The 19,871-nt window shown below is 44.7% G+C and overlaps 1 protein-coding gene and 1 long non-coding RNA gene across 3 annotated transcripts in view; one reads left to right on the top strand and one right to left on the bottom strand.

The window, feature by feature from the left end:
• The first annotated feature begins 1,406 nt into the window (after positions 1 to 1,406).
• Myb (MYB proto-oncogene, transcription factor) overlaps positions 1,407 to 19,871 on the top strand; it is a 36,030-nt gene continuing 17,565 nt past the window's right edge. Inside the window, exons 1-13 of one of the 2 annotated variants that reach the window (XM_041654913.1) lie at positions 1,407 to 1,583; positions 5,698 to 5,815; positions 7,388 to 7,459; positions 9,022 to 9,114; positions 9,361 to 9,581; positions 11,557 to 11,791; positions 12,899 to 12,979; positions 13,327 to 13,431; positions 15,213 to 15,467; positions 16,331 to 16,699; positions 18,463 to 18,599; positions 19,475 to 19,589; positions 19,678 to 19,803. In XM_041654913.1, coding sequence (XP_041510847.1) covers positions 1,561 to 1,583; positions 5,698 to 5,815; positions 7,388 to 7,459; positions 9,022 to 9,114; positions 9,361 to 9,581; positions 11,557 to 11,791; positions 12,899 to 12,979; positions 13,327 to 13,431; positions 15,213 to 15,467; positions 16,331 to 16,699; positions 18,463 to 18,599; positions 19,475 to 19,589; positions 19,678 to 19,803 — 1,950 coding nt within the window. In that variant the 5' untranslated portion in view covers positions 1,407 to 1,560. The remainder of the gene's footprint in view (positions 1,584 to 5,697; positions 5,816 to 7,387; positions 7,460 to 9,021; positions 9,115 to 9,360; positions 9,582 to 11,556; positions 11,792 to 12,898; positions 12,980 to 13,326; positions 13,432 to 15,212; positions 15,468 to 16,330; positions 16,700 to 18,462; positions 18,600 to 19,474; positions 19,590 to 19,677; positions 19,804 to 19,871) is intronic. The other variant, XM_041654915.1, reaches the window with a different exon arrangement.
• On the bottom strand, positions 13,053 to 16,416 carry LOC121450138. Its single transcript, XR_005974553.1, has 3 exons — positions 15,707 to 16,416; positions 13,430 to 13,528; positions 13,053 to 13,348 (listed from the first exon to the last, which is right to left on the bottom strand). It is a non-coding gene; the product is annotated as an uncharacterized LOC121450138 (long non-coding RNA).

Below are 19,871 nucleotides of genomic sequence, written 5' to 3'. Positions count from 1 at the left end.
ATCCCCCAATTGCCAATCCTTATAAATTCAGCACCAAGCACTTTCCTCCTCTGGGAACCTATAGTTAAGGAAACAGGAATGCCTTTGCTGACTTACAGCTGGTAAAAACTTCAAAGCACATCCACCATGACATGGACTCCATCCGGCACTGTGTGGCTCAGTGATTCTCAACCTTCCTAATGCTTGCGACCCTTTAATACAGTTCCTCACACTGTGGTGACCCCCAGCCTTAAAATTATTTTCGTTGCTACTTCATAACTGTAATTTTGCTACTGTTATGAATCATAATGTAAATATCTGATATGCAGGATATCTGATACACGACCCTTGTGAATGAGTCCCTAGACCCACCTGTTGAGAAACGCGGGTTTAGGTTTTAAAATCATGAGTGTAAACGTGAGATTTCCTGAGAAATGCTAGGGGTTGGTTGGTTGAGATCCAGTGGATATGTCCAGCAGGTGTGTGATGTTGAAGCCTAGCGCTGGAGGCAGAGGTACCAGGGGTGGGCGCCGCCAGGGGTGGGTGGGGCCGGGACTTGGTGTCTAAAAGAGGGAGGAAGGGCCTGCGTGCGACAAAATGTAAGTGGTGTGTGGGCTGCAGGATCGGGGAGGAGACCGAAAGATGAGCCCGGGTCCCTATCTGTCAAAGGCCACAACCACAGGTCGTCCTGTATTTAGTATCCTTTGTCACTTATGAATGAATTTAAGATGTCCCTTTAAAACTAAAAGTGGAAAAATAGACCTAGCCAAACATCTTTAGGGGGGAAAAAAAGTATGTTCCCTTTCTCTATTTAACCGGTCATCACACAATGGCACTGTTCCTGGGTGGGTGGGGGGGACAGATTAATGCCCTCTCTCCCGGTGGGGGGTCCAACCCTCAACTCAGATGTTTCCCCCACCCATCCGGGTGCCAGTGAGTGGAAAAGCGCTGCTGGTTCGGGCTCGGGAGCCCTGGAGCCTGCGGAGTGGAGTGACTGCGTTGCGTTGCGCGGCTGCCACAGCCCCCAAAAACCGCATCAGCGGGACCGGGCGTGGGTCGGCGCCATCCGGGCCGACGAGCGGGGTTTGCACAGGAAAAGGCGCCGCGAAGGGCCCGGGTCACCCCTCTGCAGCTCGGGCTCTCCGCCCGCCCGCCGTCCCAGCCTTGCTACGCGCCAGGAGCAGCACCGCGGCGCGAGAGGCGACTGGGAGCGGCGGCCAGGCGGGCTGCAGCTCGGGCGACCGCGGAGGCGGCGGGCAGGGCGCGTGCGCACTGCAGGGGCGCCAGATTTGGCGGGAGGGGGAGTGTCCAAAGCTCTTTGTTTGATGGCATCTGTTTACAGAGTTACACTTTAATATCAACCTGTTTCCTCCTCCTCCTTCTCCTCCTCCTCCTTCTCCTCCTCCTCCTCCTCCTCCTCCGTGACCTCCTTCTCCTCCCCTTTCTCCTGAGAAACTTCACCCCGGCCGCGCGGAGCTCCGCTACGCAGCGGGGGAAGGAAGCAGGCAAGGCGGAGGGCAGCGGGAGGCGGCAACCGGTGCGGTCCCCGGGGCTCTTCGCGGAGCCCCGGCCCGCCTCGCCATGGCCCGAAGACCCCGGCACAGGTAACGGGGAGCCTGGGCGGGCGGCCTCGGGCAAGGGCGCGCGGAGATCCAGGCACCTGGGTGCAGGTGGGAATTCCATCCCAGATTGTTTGCGGGGCTGTCAGTCGGTACCTTGGTGGCAGAAGCCACTCTGGAAGTGGATGAATGGAAAACTCTGTAAGGAGTGCACCGGTTCAGTGGGAAGCACCTCCAGAGGCTCATTCCCCCCCCCCCCCCCCCGCAAGTTGCATGGGGATAGGTTTCTCTTTCGGGGAGGGGAAGAAAACCCGACACGTTTTCAGCCAAGGACAGAACGGTTCCAGCAGACCTGGGGAGCCCACCAGGTGTTTGGCTTAATGCCCCAGTGTCGGCGAGGGAATCGCAGCCTAATTGCTGAATGCATTGAGATGTTTTTGCACTTGGATTTGAAGAGCATATGGCAAATATAGGAAAAGGCCGGATTGTTTAGTGGCTGCAGGTAGTTCATTTTACATTTCATTCATTCATTATGGAGGCAAGAAAGGTGTCAGCTGACAGGCTGCTGCAAAGATTTTAGGCGGATAAAATGGGTTTGCCGATTGTTTCAAACCCTGTTATTGAAAATGCGAGTACTTGTTCTGGGAGAGGCTTATATTTCTACTGCAAGCATTGCACGCGCCCGCGTCGCACATGTCACCGCACTCGTCGGGGAGATGGGTACAATCCTTTTCCATTTCGTCCCCACGTTTATGACGAGAGATCAGAAACAGAAGGGAGCGCTCGTCGGAACTGTCAGTTGCTGGTAGCTTAGGTCCTGCCGACCTCGGGATTTCCCGAGGACACACGGGGCTCCCAGCGAGCAACGGATGCGGGGGGGGGGGGGGGGGCTTGATTCGGTGGCGGTCGTCACTGGGTGCAAAGTGCTGGAGGTCAGCGGCACCCAAGGCAGCTGCAGCGTCCCCGGGGCTACGTCGCCCAGGCTCTTCTGGCCGGAGAGAGGTACAGGCGCCCCGTGCACACGTGGACGCAGCTGAGGTCGCCTCTGATCCAGGCACTCCGCTTCAGTTGCCTCAGGTATCCCGCCTTTGGCAAGGTCACCGGACGGCCCTAGTGAAACACACACACACACTCGCACACACACACACACACACACACACACACACACTCGCACACACATACACACGTCTATCCGCCCGCCTTTCCACCGGTGGTTTGATTTTTGCTAAACTTAATCTGGTTTTTTGGAAGGAACAGGTACTGGCCCTGCAGGGCGCGGGCTCTGGGAAGTTGCAAAGAGCGTGGGCGTGGGGCCCTGCAGCGCACCCTCGGGCTGGGCCAGGCGGGGAGCGGCAACCTCTGGGCGTCGGAACAAGAGGGGGGTGAATTGGGGAGACCTTGGATCTTGGCTCCCAGTGCCTGGCCCCAGGCCTGCTGTGCCGGTCCAAGTGCCACCCCTTAAGACGTTTTGCCTTTCGCTTTTGGGACCTAAACCGACAGCAACCGGGTCACCTGTTGAAAGCTGAAACTTGCACCGGGAGGAGGGAGCTGGGAAAGGGTGCTCGGAGGAGGCGCGGCCCAGGTTCGGAGCCTAAAGGTTTTGTCTGCACGGGGCGTGGCCGCGCAGGTTCCCTGAGGCTCCCAGGTAGTCCGGAGTGGGGGAGTGGGGGTGGCGAGGAGGGGCGGGAGCCTTGAACTTGGCTCAGGGGGAAGAGAAACCCGGCTGCGGGCTCAGAGCCGTTTCTTGCAGGGCGAGCGTCAACTCGACAGGCATTATTAACCAGGTCAGCGAAATGAGTCTGAACCCCTTTTCTAGAATCATGTAGCGGCCACAGACACTTCCTCCCGTTCCCCTCCCTCTTCCCAACCCCCAGCAACTCTTTTTCGTTTCTTTGCACGGTTTGTTTCCTTGATAGAATGTAATATTCATAGTTGTACTCTTGTAACCACACAGGCTCTCGCAGGTGGAGGAGCCGAGAGCATCTAGCCTGAAATCAGCCTTTGAAAGTCCTTTGACTGTTGGGTCTGAGATCTTGTCAGAGCAGATAAAGGAAAAGTTATTTCTGGTCCTTTGTCGAAATTAATCATGCTACTGAGGCGACCAGGTCATTTTAGGGCAAGGAAATCGCATGCAAAGCTCGAAGGCGAGCCCCTTGCCAAGGCTGCACTCGCCCTACTGCCTCGAATAGCCCTTCAGGAGCTGCAAGAGTCACATGCCACGTTTCACCCCCAAGACTTTGGCTTTGCACAGCGGTTCAGGGCTTGCTTTGTAAGAGGCACGGAAGACAGTGGAGACATGCGCTCTGGAAAGTACCTTATAAAATAGAATCCACGCCCTAATGTATAAGACAGGATTCACGAGAGGGAGAGAGATTTGTACAAATCAAACAACTAGGTTCAGACGGGACTGGGACTGGTAGAGCTTTGCTTCCAGAATCCCTAGTCCTGTGAGCCCAATTCTCCCTCACCTAACTCTCGACTGCCCCCTGTGGGCGACTGAGTCTGTTGCTTGTTTTTAGTTAAAACTTTGAGCAGAGGAAAACCCAATTATTTGCTTGGAAAATGTCCCCAGTTCTGAGAGCTGCATCTCCAGATCTCGCCAAACCTAAAAGGCGAATCTAATGAGAGTTTAGTATGTGACTCCACCTGCAGATCCCGTTGGCATTCTTGGTATACCTGGTGCTTCGCGGAAGGCTGCTTCATTTGGAAGGCTTTCCCAGCAGTTCCATAGCAAAAGGGAATTGTCACCTGAAGATGCTGACTTTACAGTTTGGGGCTTATAATTTTTGTTCTTTCGTTTTGGCTCTATAGCACTGTGTTGTATATGAAGCGGAAGTTTTTAATTATTATTGCTCAGAAATTATTTACTGTCTCTTGTTTACTGTAGGAAACAAAGCTGTTCTTGGTTCAAAAGGTTGATACTAAGTGGAAAAAAAATGATTGCACATCAAGAATACAGTTTAGTGGGATTTTTTTTGGGGTGGGGGTGATGTTATTTTAAGATCACATCCTGCCACCATGTAGTGAGTTAGTTCGGGAAGACAAAACCTATTATGAATGTAAGTTTGCTTTTTAAAAGTAATTTTCATATGATATTGTTTTATATCATTTTATTGGACTGACTTTGATGGGGTATTTTTGGTTTTACAATGGTGAATTTCAGTGAAGTTGTTAAGTGTGTCATTTTTCATATCTTAAGTTTTATGGAGAATGATAACTATGATTAGACTGCTAATTATTCTGTGTATGATTGATAAGTTTGGAGTTACTTAGGCCGTCATCAGAATCCACAATGTTACTCAACTCAGTAAAGGAAAAGCTGTTTTGAAAACAGTATTTTTTTTAAACCTGTAGATCTCGTCTGGGGGGAACCCCTTGGTTTTTAATTAGTTACATTGTAAGATATTTTAGACACCATTCAGTCAAAGACAGAAAACAAGAGTAAGTAGGATTCTGACTAGTCAGTACCTTAGTAATGTGCTTAGTTACTCTGGGAACAGTTTTGTAAACACAGCCACCAGTTGGGTCGACCAGACCTTGAGTTTTGAATGATTTATGCTAATCAGAAAACAGACTGATGGCTGTATCCTTTCCCAGGTTTTGAAACCATTCCTGCTTAATTTTTTTTTTTTAGTATTATGTATGGACTTTGATCGCAATTATGCTTTTGAATGTATTGTGTCTTGATTTTTTTTTAGTCTTATTTAGTGGAATACCAGCTCTATTAGGACATAATTGGTTCGTTGTGATCAGAAACTATTTAAATGATTTGACATATACCAAAGAGTTTGAGTATGCCCTTGTTGAAAGGACATGGGCTCTTGTTCCTTTTATTGTCCTTAGCATTGAGCCTCATGCTCAGGCGTCCATTGGTTGGGCGGCTGCCAGATGTGTAACTTGTCGCTGGTCTAACAGTAACAGCAGGTTCAAACATGCAGAGCGATGGAAAGTGCCAGAGCTTCTGGTGTCTCTGTGGATACCAGCAACAGAAGAACCAGTTTACAAACACTACAGCAACAGAATGCCGACAACAAGCATATTGCGCAAGTGTGCCAGGTTTTGTCTTGGTGGACTTTGGAAAGTGTTTGTGTGAGTTTCATAATCCAGTAGTCTAGATCCTATGCTTTCAGCCCATGTCTGTCCCTTCTTATTTCTGCAGCATATACAGTAGCGATGAGGATGATGAAGACATTGAGATGTGTGACCATGACTATGATGGGCTGCTTCCCAAATCTGGAAAGCGTCACTTGGGGAAAACTAGGTGGACCAGGGAAGAGGTAACTAGTCATTTTTATCAAGACATACAAAAAGAAATGAAGAGTGTGTGGTTGGTGAAAACTGAAATTGTAGCTAAGTTACATGTGCTCGTCTGAAGACTCTTGGTGTGTTTACCCTGCCATTCCGGACAGAAGGTTCCCCTCACCCTCACCTCTGCCAATGTGTTCCTTCTGCTATCTGTTTCCAAATCATTTGTTGTTCTTTGAGTGTTCCCAGCTTTCCCCTTTATGCTTTGCCCATCGATTTCTCATTCTGGAGCCCCACCACTTTTTATGCCTTTTCATTATATCTTAACAGATCGTATGTCCTGTGAAACTGTTACTGGCTGCTATCTTTAAGGCTGTGTACCCATGCCACTGAGTGCCTTCTTGACTTCACTGATGTTTCTATGTGTATGTCTTTCCCAACATGCTGCAAATCTCTCGAGGGCTGGGATTAAAGTGTTTCTTTATCTTTATCAAAATCACTTGCTAATATGTAGGATAGTAACAAATGTTCCCTGGAAGAAAATTAATGCATTCCTTTTTTTTTCTAAGCTGAAACAGTCATAGAATTCATCGTGCCATAATATATTCATCTAATATTCTTTACATATGATGCTTCACAGACCTATGTGTGTGAAAGGTTATTCTAAAGACATCCAGTAACGGGAGAAGATATGCCCACTTCTTTCTAGAACAAAATCATTAACCTGTGAAGAAAGGTTTCTTCTTGACTGAACTATGGAATTCATTGTGTTCTAAACCTGGGGGCTCCTGAGAGCAGGCAGACAAGACTCCCAGGGGCGGGGGGCACCTCGGAAATGCATGTTCCACCTGTCACGAGGCTGCCCCCTCGGGATATCAAAGTTTTGTTGTTAACCATGGTTTCCCGTTCCTGTCTGTTCTGGTCAGTATGTGTGAATGGCATCTTTGCAGGACCGTATGAAAGCTATGTTTGTAAAGGCACGTGTGACCTAGTAGAGTGGTGGCCAGCCAACTGCCTGAGAACGTTTAGTGTCTTCATTCATAAACTCTGGCCATATTGAAACAAAACCTTAGTGGCCTTACTGAATTAAATACACCTCTGAGTGAAACATGTAAAAGATCTTCGGCTTCTGTATGAAAAAGATTGAGCTAGGGGGAAATCAACTCCCCCATAGTCTCATCTCTTGCCCTGGTTGAATGGCAACTCCGTTTAACACTGGAATTCCCTTTCCCCCATTCAGTAAAAGTGTCAACAGTTACCATCTACTAAACACCAGCACATGCCAGGCTTCGCTGTTTTGCATAATGGTATTGTGTAATCTCCAGATAACCCTGTTGGTACTACCATTCCTATTTTATAGATGACAAGAGGAATCTGTTTATATAACCATGCAACAGCTGTGTCAAAGTAAAAGCTTTAGTGTGTTTGTAAATGAATCTATGTTCAGACCAGCATAGTACATTAATTAATATTGGCTTTATTGGGATGCTTTTGGAAGCTATTTTCCACATTGGATCATGAAGTTGGTTCCTTTGTCCATTATAACTTGAACAGAGCTATTCAGTAGACAGCTGATATTCTAGCATTGCCTTTAAATGCCCTAGGATGAGAAGTTGAAGAAGCTGGTGGAGCAGAATGGAACAGATGACTGGAAAGTGATTGCCAATTACCTGCCGGTAAGTTGGCTCTTGTTTCTTTTTATGACAGAAAAGCCTCCTCTGGATTTAAAGAAAAATTCTTGGAGAATTTATTAAGATACTATGCATTTGTTTATGTAGATGTAAGGAGGGCAGATCCAGCCACCATTTTTATTACTGACTATACAACACATAATTGAGGTTTCTTAATATGCTATCCAGAGATTTTGATTTTATTTCCAAAAATTGCTTCTTATTTTTGTTTTAATTTATCCTGATAATGTAAGTTAACATTCTGATGAATTGTTACAAGATAGAGTTTTTAACTGGGCATTTTCTCCAAATTAATTTCTAAATTTCCCATTTTTGTCAAAGCCACATTGTTTGGTATATAGATTTAAGATTCTAGCGTGCCTTTGGATTGATACCCTCTCATCTAAATGCTGAGTCGGGAACCTAGGATTCCTTTACAATCCTTCTCATCCTTTTAGTTCCTATGTTCTGGCCACAGGGTGGCCGCCCTGCCCTCTCTATTACAATCTTCCTACCTTTTGACGTGTCCATCAGTTCCAAACGCTATCAGCTTATAGAGCTTCCTAAACTGGAGCTATTCCTAACTAGCAGTGTGCTGGCCTAGAGTGTCTGGGTTCCTGGGTTTTTGATCTCCTGCACCACATAAACAAATAACAATTAAGCAAAGCCCCACCAGTGGTGACGTAGATTCTCACAAAGTAAATGAACTGTCTTGACCTGACACCCAAAGGCTCTCCTATCTGGTCTCAACTTATGGTTCCACTGTTGTCTCCCCCCACCACCCCCTCTGTTTCCTACTTCCTCCCCACAAGCAGGTTTGGTTGTGTTCATTTCTGCTTTTTCTCCTCTGGGCTTTTCTTCCTGGTGATTTTACCCCTTAGAATGTTCTTTTTTTGCTTTTCCTGTTAAAAGTTTTGAGCATCCTCCAAAGGCCACGTCAGGAGCTCCTGGATGTCTCTGAAGGAAGCAGCATCTCATCTTAAGGGGGCCGTCTCTCCTTAACCCCAACAGCACTTTGCTTGGGTTTCTTCTTGCAGATAAATCAGTTTTAGCCATCTGTGATAATCAATTCTGTGCTTATCTTTTCCTTCTCCTAAGATGGAAAGCTCTTAGAAAGTGAGACTCTTTTATTGCTTTCATTCCTCCTAAACACAAGTGCTCATGATCCTGAACTAAGCATCTCTCGGTTTGAATGGGAAGCCCTTTAGTTCTTTCTAATGGATTTTCATTGAGACCAGGCAGTATGGACTCTCTAGCCCATCTTAAGCCACGGAGTTACAGACCACAGGCTTGGGTTAAGGTTAAATTGGCATATGTGTGTGCCATAAGACGTTCCTTTTATTCATGTGACGCAGCTATTCCCTTCACTAGTCACAGACTCCAATCCTAGATGCAACTTGGATATACTTTTAAGTCTTTAAGCAGTGTGGGACAGGTGGGCTCTCCATACATGCCTTTAAGTGTTCTTGAAAGTTTGCACTCTGTATTGTTCACACATAATTCATATTGAACAAAGTCTTCATGGGCTCATCACATTTTATCTTTGCGATGGTGCATGCTTTGTCTAGAACCGGACGGATGTGCAGTGCCAACACCGATGGCAGAAGGTGCTAAACCCCGAACTCATCAAGGGTCCCTGGACCAAGGAGGAAGATCAAAGAGTAAGTTCTGTTTCCATTAGATGTGTGAACTGTAATTAAGATTATTTCTAAAACATGTTTCTCATCCCAAGGAAACAATTTATTGTACAAGCAGAAAGTAAAGGGCTCGCTCCCATATATGTTCAGTGGATGAAAACAGGTTTTATTTTTTCTTAAGTTTTCTAAAGATCTTGTAACATTGAAGCTTTATGATACCGACTCATCCTGTAACATTAAAACACAGATTGTTTTTGTGTTTCTCTGAAGGTAATAGAGCTCGTCCAGAAATACGGCCCTAAACGTTGGTCTGTTATTGCCAAGCACTTAAAAGGGAGAATCGGAAAACAATGTAGGGAGAGGTGGCATAACCACCTGAATCCAGAAGTCAAGAAAACCTCCTGGACAGAAGAGGAAGACAGAATTATTTACCAGGCACACAAGAGACTGGGGAATAGATGGGCAGAAATCGCAAAGCTGCTGCCTGGACGGTAATAATTGGTCAATACATTGATCGGGAAGAGCAAGAGGACGGTCATTGCACATTCTAAGCGTGTCAATGTATTGCAGTCTATCAGTGAGAAGCATGTTGTTAGATAGACCAGAATCATTGAGTTTTAGAAGTGGAAAAGAGATCTTATTTCGTAGAGCACAGTTATTGCCACCTCAGTGGTGACATACATAAAAGGCCTTGGGCCAAGCTTTTCCCCCTCAACCTTCCCTTCTTCATTTGCAAAATTACTAATATTCTATTTCATGAGCTAATATTAGGATCACGGAAAATGAATGTCAAAGCATTTTGTAAACTGAAGAACTCTAGCTACGTAGAAGGAAACCAAAGACACATAGACTGGTTTGATCCCAGCCAGTTGGCAATCATTTTGGTCATTTCTCTGCTGTAGTAATATCTACTTCTTGCACCTCATTGTACCATTTGCTTACTCTTTTTTCCAGTGACTAAAAAAGGCTGTGTATGTAGAATTATCATGCCTATTTCCAATTTCTAACCAATTTCAGTGTAATGTCTTCTTTTTACTGGATGAGGCAAGAAAAGGGCCCCTTTATGAAGGATAATTGTGAAAGTTCACCTTTGACCCATTGTCTGTCTATATTTAAATAGGTATATAATTGATTTTATCAATTTTTGAGAAATACTTTTGCTATACATTTTAAAATAAAAGATCATTAAAAATATTTTTATTCTTTAGCTTCTTAACCCCAAAGTGGAGAAAGGATGGTTTCAGAGATGGCTTCTTTAGTATTTCCCTGTGTTGCACCAACGCATCTCCTCCCTTGTGGCTTGAGAGCTTCAAAAAGTCATGGATCTGGTCGAAGGAGATCTTTCCTCCCATGTGGCCTCAGGATATGTTGTTGACTTTTCTAAATACTTAAGGGGCACCCGAACTTCCTCTTTTTAACACTCATTTCCCCACCCCCATGGAAATAGTAAAAGGGAGTCTTTAATGGTTTTTTTCTTTCTTTCTTTCTTTTTTTTGAGCTGAGAATTTTTTCCTAAGAATGGAAAGAATTTATAGTAAATGCTTTGTAGTTTGAAACTATACTAGGCAGTCAAGTGTGGTAGGCAGCACTTGCTTGTAATCCCAGTACTCAGGAGATTGAGACCCAAAGATCAGGAATTGAAGGTCAGCCCAGACTACTACCCTGTCTCAGGAACACCCCCACCCCTCCCAAAAGACAGAAAATGTGCTGGAGCTGGCCTCTTTCATGTGGGATCCTGTTGAGTCTGGTGGAGAAAGTCCTTACCGCATTATCCAGTCACTTAGTTATAAGAATAATGGGAAGGGCCAGGTGGTGGTGGCGTATGCCTTTAATCCCAGCACTCAGGAGGCAGAGGCAGGCGGATCTCTGTGAGTTCGAGGCCAGCCTGGTTTACAGACCAGGCTCCAAAGATACACAGAAAATTCCTGTCTTGAAAAAAACAAACAAACAAAAGACTAATGAGAGTGGTTTTCAAAGGTAATAGAGATGTTTTTACTCTAACTTTGTACATAGAGTTACGAGAGGTACAGACAGGGCACTGAGGTTTTGCCATTGCTGTCCCCAGGCTTGGCTAAGTCCCTGCTGTGGTGTCTTGACCCTGCTAAGCCACATTCTAAGGGTCTATAACAGCTGGGACTTTAAGTTGTATTAAAATCCAGTAGCACATGAATGGGCAGAACCTGGAGAAGGATTATTATAGTGAACATCGCCTTTATGAAGGCGTCAAAATGCTAAAAAGAAAGCAGAATTTGCAGAAAACTCAATACATCCCAGATTGCAGTAGTAAGAGAAATCTATGGATTGTCAACTAGGCAGCAGGGAAAAGATGAAGACAATTAAAAGGAGAAAATAGCGGTTATTGGAACCATAGAGATGTTTTTTTTTTTTTTAGAAACAGTTTTCTGTCAGTTAACTACGATCTGAAATAGCATGGTTGTCATTTGTTTGGGGCGCCTTTCCACACAGGACTGACAATGCCATCAAGAATCACTGGAATTCCACCATGAGGCGCAAGGTGGAACAGGAAGGCTACCTGCAGGAGCCTCCGAAAGCCAGCCAGCCCCCGGTGGCCACTGGCTTCCAGAAGAACAATCACCTGATGGGTTTTGCTCAGGCCCCACCCTCATCTCAGCTCTCCCCAACTGGCCAGCCGTCAGTTAACAGCGAGTATCCCTACTACCACATCTCTGAGGCACAGAATGTAAGTCCTTCCTGAGAACCTAGTGGGAGGAGGGAGATGGTTATGTCCGTTACAGTTCATATATATGAACTACATGAGTCTGGTCACAGGCGGCCCTCAGCTAGACCCTAGCCGAGGGTACACTTGAGTCTGGCTTCTGTTTCTGGAGACAAGAACGGAAATAGTTCGTCCTCTGCATAGACGGAACGCTAAATAGAGTCTAAGTTGTCTGATTCTTACTCCCTGCTCCAAGTCTGATTTAAAGTTAGCTTTTGAATGTAAATGTCCTTAAAATGTTGCTAAGTCTTAACACTGGGTGAATGCAGATAGATTTATAGTCCAATATTTTGCTTTTTTTTCCAAAATGAAAAATTAGAAGGCTAAACAGGAGACTATCAAGAAATGCTCATCATAGAACCATCGATAAAATGACAGAACTTGCCCGCTGGGTGGTGGTGGCACACACCTTTAATCCCAGACCTGGGGAGGCAGAGGCTACAGGAACTCTGAGTTCGAGGCCATCCTGATCTACTGATCTACGAGTGAGTTTCCAGGACAGACAGGCTTGCACAGAGCAGAGAAACTCTGAATCAAAAAAAAAAAAAAAAAAAAAAAGACAAAGCTTACCCAAGAATTACAAAGATCATATGCAAATGTTATGTAAAACATATTCATGAATAGTTTTTACTTGGCTGTATCAGTTTCTTAGATTTGACTACAGAATTTCCAGAAAGATCTCTGGTGAATGAATTATCATAAAAGCTTCTGTGCTTTTTATTAAAGCTAAACATTACTCTAAGAAAAACATCCCTGGTGACCAACAGCTAGTGGTAGCGACTTCTCCCAAAGCTTCTTTCGTGTCTGCAGGAATCCGTTTCTCCATTGTTCCTTTTTCTGATTAAAGAATGCCTTCTGTTGGGGTGGAAAGACCCTTTGGGCTTCTTTCTCTGCGTTTCTTGGACTATTTAGCCACTTTTAAATACCTGACTAAATTTCAAGTTAGAGAAGTTTTGTTTTCGTTGTTGATCGTTCTGTGAATTTTACCAGCAAAGTACTTTTTCCCCTTCGGTCCCAGTGAAGCAGTCATAAGTCTGAATGACGTAGCCTTTGTTGTGCTTCTTGGTCTAGGTGTCCAGTCACGTTCCATATCCTGTAGCATTGCATGTAAATATCGTCAATGTCCCTCAACCAGCTGCTGCAGCCATACAGGTGAGATGGTCAGAGGGGCAAACCCATTAGCTGAACAAGGCACCGCTTTTAAAGACACTTTATTTTTGCCACATAAGCACGCATATTACAATTCGTAATAGAAAGAAAAGCTAGCAGTTTTGAGGACCTAGTTTGGGACAGGCATTTACCACTGGTGGCTTCTGGAAGTCTCTGATGCATCTGTGAGCATGCGCACTGGCCTCTGCTTTCCCCTCGTTGCCTTAAGTCCCATAAGTTTGCACGAGCAGTGGTAAACTTCGTGGGGGTGGTTCCACACGGACGCTCTCGGGGCTGTATTCGGTGCCTCCCTCAGACCTTGTCTTTGCCTGCTTCACTTGTCACTCTAGAGACACTATAACGATGAAGACCCTGAGAAAGAAAAGCGGATAAAGGAATTAGAGCTGCTCCTGATGTCAACCGAGAATGAGCTGAAAGGACAGCAAACGTTACCGGTAAGAGCATCACCGTGTGCCAGGCAACCTTGTCTCTGCACTCTTCTCTCTCGGGTTTCTCCTCTTCTAAACATTGTATCAGCCAAGATCTGTGTATCTGCGAACAATGCTAATCAGAAGTCGCCTAGCTGTTTGTTTTATAACAGGATCACAGTAACCCTTGAGACTATCAGCATCCACTGTTTCCTTCAAAAGGACGTCCATCAATTTTAAAGACTAGGAAAGATAGAATGATTGAAACATCTGCCTTTTAGCAAAGCTTTATAGACATGTAGTGCCCACTTGTTTGAGTCTTTTTCTTTTGCTGTTATTTTCTTAGCATGTTATTATAACTTGTTATTATAACTTACACATGTTATAATCTCAAATTCGATTTGATGCGTATTTTGTCTATGCATGCCTAAAATAAGGTACATAGGTCACTTCTTTAAATGTTTGCTGCTAACGTTGGTTTGCATGTATGAAAGCTGTGTGGCCCATTTCTATTAGTAGTGATAGTGCACATTTCTGTATACACACATATGTTCCCATAGTTGTGTACACTATGCATGCGGGTGTATGGGCACACATATGTTCAGGCCGGAGGTTGACAGATCTCTAGATTGAAAGTTTTATTATAATTGTGTCTGTTTGTGCACACGTGCTCACATGCACTTTTGGAGGTAAGAGGACAGTTTTACAGAATCAATTCTTTCCTTCTATTGTGGACTCTGGGGATCAAACTCTTTTTTTATCTGCCTAGCCATCTCGCTGTTCATCCACCTTCTATTTTGAGACAGGGTCTCATGAAACCTGGAACTTGCCCATTTGCCTAGGCTGACTGGCCAAGGAGCTCGTGGTTCTGCTTGTCCCTGCCCCTCCAGCACTTGGGTTACTGCTGTGGATGCTTGGAGATCAAACTCAGGGTCTCAGGCTTGCATGGCAATCACCTTTCAGAATGAAACATCTCCCCAGTACCCCTTACCCCTTCCTTTTTTTGTACTGATGATCAAACCTAGGGCCTCACATCTAGATAGCACTCTGACCCTGAACTACAGCCCAAGCCTTTCCGCGGGCTGTTTCTGAATCCTTGATTGGTCAGCAAACTGGATTGTTTGCTTTGGAACATATGTAGTTTACCCAAGAAGTGAGGATGAGAGAAGGGGTACCCGGTCGGGATTTTTCAGGTGGAATGTCTTTTTTGTTGTTTTTGTTAAATCATGAAATAACCTGAGCGTGGTAGTTCAACCACTTTTGAACTTTTGTCAACATTTTGCAACAGAAGGGAACTTCTGTTAACTTGATCCACTTCCTAACCGCGTACACTCTGCAGCCCCACCTTGCATCAGGGCAACCTGTAACCTTAAAAAAAAAAAAAAAAAAAGAAGCAACAGGATATGTGCAGATAAAAGTAGCAGCTCCAACCATAGAGTCCTTTCAATGGCTTAGAATGCAAATGGAACCCTTGGCCAGTCACAGCAAAAACGGGCAGTTTGCAAATTAGACTCAAATGGCTTTCTAAAACACTCTAAGACTTTTGTGTTTTTCTAGCATTCCCGAGGTTTTGCATTTGACTAAAATCATAGCCAGTGAAGCAATCCTGTAGGTATAAATTAGAGAGTTATTGCAAAGCCGTCAAAAAGGAAACATCTTGACAACTGTCTGGCAGGCCCAAGTTTGAATGAGGCAACAACTTTTTATCTTGCCCCCAACAGCCCTCGATGCCTTGTGCAACATTATTGCTAAGTTTCTTCTTCCCTTCTTCTCCCATCCTTATTTCTACACACCCCTTCCTCCCTCAGACACAGACCCATACTTGCAGCTATCCCGGGTGGCACAGCACCTCCATTGTGGACCAGATCAGACCTCATGGAGACAGTGCACCTGTTTCCTGTTTGGGAGAACACCGCTCCACTCCTTCCCTGCCTGCAGATCCTGGCTCTCTACCTGAGGAAAGCGCCTCGCCAGCCAGGTGCATGATCGTCCACCAGGGCACCATTCTGGATAATGTTAAGAACCTCTTAGAATTTGCAGAAACACTCCAATTTATAGATTCTGTAAGTAGAAGTGCTAAAAGGCACGTCGTTTCTGGAAGAGGAATTGAGTACTGATAATGAATCATTGCCATTTTCTATAGCAGATATGATCCGGCCTAGGTCCTTGCAAAGGGAAAGGTCTTCAGGTCTGGCGAGCCCATTTCTCTCAGCGGTCTGATTTCACGTGCTTCCCACACCAAAGACGACTTTCCATATTTTGCCTTCCGCATGTGAATTTTCTTAAAGAGTAATTGACTTACCAGGACGGGCTCAGGATAAGAACTGTGTCTGGGCTGTGTTAAAACAGAATTTCGTGTATTTTGCTTAATTCTTGTTATACTCTAGAAATTTTCCTTGCTGTTTTTGTTTTTCCTTTGTTTTTTGTTTTTGTTTTTGTTTTGGCAGCACATTTGGGCTTAAATTTCCTTGGAGCTTAAGACAAACTTTCAGTTTGAGGGTGGGACATAGCTTTCTCTCCAGAATACTGAACATCGATTAGCAACTTCATTGGTTCACTGAAATAAAGCATCTTCAGTGAAACAAATTTAAGTTCTGCAAACTCTCATTTTTTTTTTCTTGGTCTTCTAGTTGGTTAAAAAGCAGCCATTATTACCATAATGTGTCGTCTAGAAAGGTTTTCTGCTTGCTTTAAATGCATGCAAAAGAGAGTGACTGAGCTCCCCACAGTAGATGGGCAAGGCTACCCAAATACCCCTGTGACCCCTGAGCTAGAAGTCCAGCAGACAGACCCAGGGTTTTCTCGCAGGCGGCATTCCTCGCTAGCTCGCTCGCTTGCTCGCTCCGTGCCGTGTTTCGGGTGATGGTGGCACTCGCCACATGCACACACCTTGTCTCAAAGCTCTGTGCCTCCCACATTGTTTCAGGACTCTTCATGGTGTGATCTCAGCAGTTTTGCATTCTCTGAAGAAGAAGCAGCTTTTTCACGTAGCCAGCCGCACACAGGCAAAGCCTTCCAGCTTCAGCAAAGAGAGGGCCATGAGACTAGACCTGCAGGAGAGCCTGGTCTGAGGGCGAGCAGCCCAGTGCTGAGCCGGGAGGCTTCCCCTGGCCCTGCCAGAGCCTTACCTCCTGCGAGGCACAGCATGGTTCCACTGGTCATCCTTCGAAAAAAGCGGGGCCAGCCCAGCCCCTTAGCCGCGGGAGACTCGAGCGCCTTCCTATTTGCTGACCTCAGCAGCAGCTCAACTCCCAAGCGGTCCCCTGTCAGAGGCTTACCCTTCTCTCCCTCGCAGGTAGACCACAACTTCTGCACAGCTGTTACTAATTTTCTGCCGACACCTGAGCCTTAATAATTAGAGACTAATCTCCTGAACAAAATGACTAACGACCGCTGTCCTGGCCGATTTAACTCTGTCTCGGATCTAGCTGGGGTTGAGATTGCAGATGGCCTCCCGAGCGTGGGCTGGCTGGCGGCAGGCTGGCCGAAGGCTTTGTCGCCGCTCTCTCTCTTACTCCTGGTGGTTTGGAAGACAGATAGCTGCATGAGATGCGCTTTCATTTCCTTCTCTGCCAGAAGCGAGCATTTCCGTGCCCTCCTCTTCTCCCATGTTAGCCCTCCCTCTTCAAATTCTGCCTCTTTGCTCATTTATTACTAAGTGATTTACTCACCCTAGGGGAGGAGGGAACCAAATTCTGGTTACATAACATTTGGATTACAGCTAGAGAACGGAGTCATTAGAACCTATCTGTCGGCGAAAGTGTTGAGGGAGACAACGACAAACAGATGCTTATGCAAAAATAATTTAATGTTTTCGGCATCGGTTCTTTTAAAATTTGCCAGGGCATTTTTTTTTTTAACCAGCGTACTGTTTGCCAAAGAATATTCTTATTTTCATATAGTGCTCTTAAGGCTTGAGCATTAGAATGCTTCGCGGAGCCATGTGTTCCCAAATTAAAATTAAGAGACATTTTGTGTCTTTAAAACATTTCCCCCCAGTTATATTGTTGAAGGTTTTGCATTTCGTTTTATTTTACTTCATTTTATTTTCTTGTGGTTCTGCGACTTGAACCCAGGGCCTCTTGCATGCTAGCGAAGTGCCCTACCACTGAGCTACACATGCTCCTAACCATGATTTAAAAAGAACTTTAAGGATAGACCAATGGTCTTCCCATTCCCCAAAATATAGATTTAGGTGTTTTTCTTTTCCCCCCATATTTTCCTAAACTGTGCTCTGTGAAATTAGTTCTGAAAGACCTAAAATATCTCGGGGGGTGGGAGGAGATCTAGATAGGTAGAAAAGTTTGGGACACTGACTCCGGGTTTCAGAAGGCTTCTTTACTAGAGAACCCCCTCAGACTTTGTTTTTGTTTGGATTTTTAAATTTTTTTTAGCTTTTCAAATTGCATACCGAGTCTTTCAGGCTGTCCTGGCTTGCCTTACACTCCTGTGCTCAAGAAACCTTCCTGCCTCTGAATAACTGTGACTACAGGAAGCAGCCAATGTGCCTGGCTTCCCTTGAGTTTTAAGTGTGCTGGTGTGTAGCCGGTCTACCCAGGAGTTAAGATCCCTTAGGTTTCCCAAACCAGTTTTGCTTTGGGAACATTAGGATTCTGAGAGAGATAGCTTTTTACTCAGTGATTTTTCCACGTAATGCAAACCTTACATAATATTACTCTGGGTTACTAGATCATTGAATCGAGAAAACCAAATATGAAAGAGAAGTAAGATAATAATCTTTTTAAGGTTAATCAAGAGCACATCCCGTTGACTTTCATGGCAAGTGTCATTTATGGAGGAGATTTGCTTTTGAATTTTCAAGGCTTTAGCTTTGACCTTAGATTTTGTTTCTTATAAATAACATGCCAAATTTTGGTCCTCAGTGGAAGGAAGTCAATATCCCCATCAACACTATATGGTTGTTAGTGTTGTCAGTATTTGGGCTCATGAGTCCCTGGAGTATCCTTGCTTACTATGTGGGTCTGCCTTCAAATTGGGACAAGCACAGACTCATTATTTAATCTAAGTTAGTTTTCTCTCTCTTTCTCCTGTATTTAGTTCTTGAACACTTCCAGCAACCACGAAAACTCAGGCTTAGATGTGCCTACTTTAACCTCTACCCCTCTCAGCGGTCACAAGCTGACAACACCATGTCATAGAGACCAGACTGTGAAAACCCAGAAGGAAAATTCCATGTAAGTCCTCGGCTCAGTAAGAAAAATGTTTATATTATTTATTTTAATGAAGACAGTCCCAGAAGTTTGACCCCCTTGTATATATGTAATTCATTCACTGTATGTATCCTGTGCATTCCCACAATGACTGTATCCTCAGCATGTTACGACTAACCAGGAAATGAGCAAATTGCTTTTTCTAGTGCAGTCTAAGTGCACACAACGTTAGTTTTCATATACTTCTCGCAGCCAATTTTTCTTCCCATTATTTTTTGATATTCTTTTAAAAAAAGATTAAAGCATTCAGAATAGAATTGAGAATGGTTCATAGTTTATATTTTTTAATTTTACTTTTTCTTTTTTATAAGATATATGCATTAGGATCTCTTCAGATACTTACAGGAAAAAATTGTGTATGTATGTATGTATGTATGTATGGATAAATGGATGGATGGATGGATTTATGTATGTGCATGTGTATGTGTATTTCAAAGCCCAAGGTGATTAAGTAATTGAAAAGAAATACATTCTTTGAAAGAAATGCATTCTTATTGCTTCCAAGTAAAAGCAAAGTTTTAGACATTAGCATGTTTTCTAGTTTTGGTCCACTTGAGGGAGTAGATAAGACTGATTTGTAAGTGATACCAGATATTCCCAGCACTTTCAGTCCAGGACCATCACCTGTATCGTTGGGACCATCCTCAAAAGACAGGAACTGTTTTAGAGCTCTTAGTCTTAGGACAAAGTATTTTGAAGTATTCGTAGATCTGTAATATAACAACAATCGAGATCCACTATCTTTTAATGGCTATAACGAAAAACTGTGGTTATGCACTGAGGGGGGTGTAAGCAATGTGTGTCTTTTTCATTGAGCTTTTGATGGTTCTCTTTCTCAGCTTTAGGACACCAGCTATCAAAAGGTCAATCCTTGAAAGCTCTCCGAGAACCCCCACACCATTCAAACATGCTCTTGCCGCTCAAGAAATCAAATATGGTCCCCTGAAGATGCTAGTAAGTTCAAGAAAGGTCCTTAGATTTAGCGCGCTTACCCGTGTAGATGATAAGTATCCTCTGATCCAGAAATATCCTCTTCCCTTAGCCTCAGACACCCTCCCACTTAGTGGAAGACCTACAGGATGTGATCAAGCAGGAATCCGATGAATCTGGAATTGTTGCTGAGTTTCAAGAGAATGGACCCCCACTACTGAAGAAAATCAAACAGGAGGTGAGTTACCCTAGCTCCCCTGCACTCTGAACTGCGTCGCATCCATGCTATTTGGCGGTGACACTTTC

This window comes from Microtus oregoni, unplaced genomic scaffold (genome assembly GCF_018167655.1).
Source record: "Microtus oregoni isolate MIOR12 unplaced genomic scaffold, Mior012 000006F_ref0000085, whole genome shotgun sequence".
Lineage (NCBI taxonomy): Eukaryota > Metazoa > Chordata > Mammalia > Rodentia > Cricetidae > Microtus > Microtus oregoni.
Note: the sequence above shows the minus strand (reverse complement) of the source record. Positions and strands in the feature narration are given on the sequence as shown.